The sequence below is a fragment of the Myotis davidii genome, unplaced genomic scaffold, assembly GCF_000327345.1.
Source record: "Myotis davidii unplaced genomic scaffold, ASM32734v1 scaffold217, whole genome shotgun sequence".
Taxonomy (NCBI): domain Eukaryota; kingdom Metazoa; phylum Chordata; class Mammalia; order Chiroptera; family Vespertilionidae; genus Myotis; species Myotis davidii.
In genome coordinates, this window is record NW_006290034.1 from 1,690,173 (window position 1) to 1,692,462 (window position 2,290).

At 61.1% G+C, this 2,290-nt stretch overlaps 1 protein-coding gene across 1 annotated transcript in view; it reads left to right on the plus strand.

The window, feature by feature from the left end:
• The first annotated feature begins 52 nt into the window (after positions 1-52).
• The window catches only part of PALMD (palmdelphin), a 35,890-nt gene continuing 33,652 nt past the window's right edge, over positions 53-2,290 (plus strand). Inside the window, 1 exon segment of the mRNA XM_015563510.1 lies at positions 53-456. Coding sequence (XP_015418996.1) covers positions 412-456 — 45 coding nt within the window. The 5' untranslated portion in view covers positions 53-411.

The following is a 2,290-nucleotide window of genomic DNA, read 5'->3' on the forward strand; positions in this document are numbered from 1 at the left end:
GGGCTCCCCTGCCAGCCCGGGGAGGACCAGCCTGGGCTCCCCTGCCAGCCCGCAGGACGGGCGTGGGGAAGGAACAGTTAATGAGAGCGCCCGCTGTGCACGTTACAACAAAGGGCTGGCAGCTCCTGGAGGAAGGGCTCGGGAGCCGCGCTCAGACTTGTCAGTCAGCAGAGCAGCAGCCGGCGCCGCCCGCCCGCCTGGCGCACCCTCATTACATGTGTCTGTCTGGCTGACCGGTGTGTCCGTCTGCTCCCAGACGCCGCTGCCCCGCCGGCGGCCCCGGCTGCTCCCTGGCGGGACTGAGGGCGGATTTGTCCGGCTCCCGGTCACCCCTGCCCCTCTCCCAGGGAGGCTCCTGACCTATGGTGGCCGGGGACTTCCTGCAGCTTAGGCCGGGCTGGGACTCCTAGGATGGACGAGGCGGCGCTGCTGCGGGAGCGGCTGCAGGCCATCACGGTAAGTGCGCGCTCCCAGCCCCGGGGCTGCCTCCTGGGGGGCCCTTGGGGGGCTGCCTGGGGGGGGCCGGAGAGGGGGGCCACGGAGCCCCCGCAAGTGGAAAACAAGCTGTCATCGAGTCTCTGCCACTCCCTTAGCTCTCTGGACCCTCCCTCACCCCAGGTTTCTGAACCCCGTGCAGAGTACGGGGTCCTGATTTCTGCAAACACTGTGCCTGCGTTTCCAACAGCCGTCGGAGCACGGAGACAGCCTGGCTGACTCCCGGCGCCTCAGAGACACAGTTTTCCCTGAAATCCCTATTTTGACAGACGTGCGATCCAAGGACAGGTCCCCACCTTGGAAACTGTTTAAAACAATCCCCCCAAAAGTTAAAATCCTTTTTAAAAGCGGGGAGAGAAAAAGACAGAACGCAAACAAGTGGAAACTCTGTGTTTGCGTGGGGGAGCGCGCCCCAGAAAGCCCCGCAGGATGGAAATGACGATCCATGGCTGGGCTGGGGAGAAGCGCCTTCTGTGAAGCCCCAGCCTTCAGTCTCCAGCCGGTCACACGCCGCGCGGGGCCTGACGGAGGAATGCGGGGCGGGCGGGGCGCTGGTTCTGGAAAATATTTCGTTGATGCCGGGAAGGAAAATAACGCATTTTTTTAGGTGTGTTCTGGGAACGAGTCAAAGCAAGAAATGAATTGCTTTCCTGAGGTGATGCAGCTTTTTATATTTTAATGGTATTAAACCCTCTGCCTGGCAGGGGCTGGGAACTCCGTGTGCCATGATCATTGATCATTAGCTTCACTTAGTTGTCTTTAGGAGGAGGAACTTGGGGAACTGGCACCCCAGCGTCTCCGCGTTTTCTGCCACTGAAGTGAGCTGCCAGGACGGGTGCTTTAGAGAAACCCGATGCCACAGCGGGGCAGGCGGGGGTGGGGGGGATGGGGCGGGTATTTTCCTTTGCTCTTCAGAGTCTCAGGCATAAGTAACAGCAAATCCCCGCTCTGGGTTTCTATGAAGTGGACACAGGGTCTCAGGGCCCCCCAGAGGGGTTTGGGGAGAGGAGACACTCTTCCGGTGGGTGGGAAGGGCAGCACCGTCCGTGAGACGTGAGACAATGCTCGCTCGTGAGACGTCTGGCTTCTCACGTCCACCTTCCTTTCTCGGGAGAAGCCGGGTCTGGGCCGCTGCTTGTTCGGTGTGTTGCTTCCTGTGTGAGGCCCGGCCACCGGCCAGCTGTCCTGCTCGGGGGGCAGGGACTGGCCCTGCTGTGTTGGCTGTGGCCGGGCCTCTGGCCCCGCAGCTGTGGTGCCAAGGTTACTTCATGCGGCTGCGTGAGCGGTGTGGGCACGGGCTCCGCGACCTCTGAGCGCCTGTCTCCTAAGGAGCTGAGGGAAACGATGAACCCGACGAAACGCATAAGGAGCCGGGGTCCCGCATTGTTCTCTTTTGAACAGTGCATCCCTGCCCGGGGGCCTGGTGCCCACCAGCGCACCTGCGGCTCTTACTGATTGTGCCCTGCATTCCAGAGGCAGGACTGTGCCCGGCTGGCGTGGCTCAGTGGTTGAACATTGACCTATGAACCAGGGAGCCACAGTTCAATTCCTGGTCAGGGCAGGTGCCCAGGTTGTGGGCTCAATCCCCAGTGTGGGGCGTGCAGGAGGCAGCCGGCCCATCATTCTCTCTCAGCGCTGTTTCTCTCTCTCTCCCTCTCCCTTCCTCTCTGAAATCAATAAAAATATATATTTTCAAAAATAATAAAGGTGGGATGTGACAGGTATTCGGGAAGACGGGGACTCTTCGCTGAGGCGCCAAACACAGGTGGAGACAGAGCGGGGGGGGGGGGGGGGG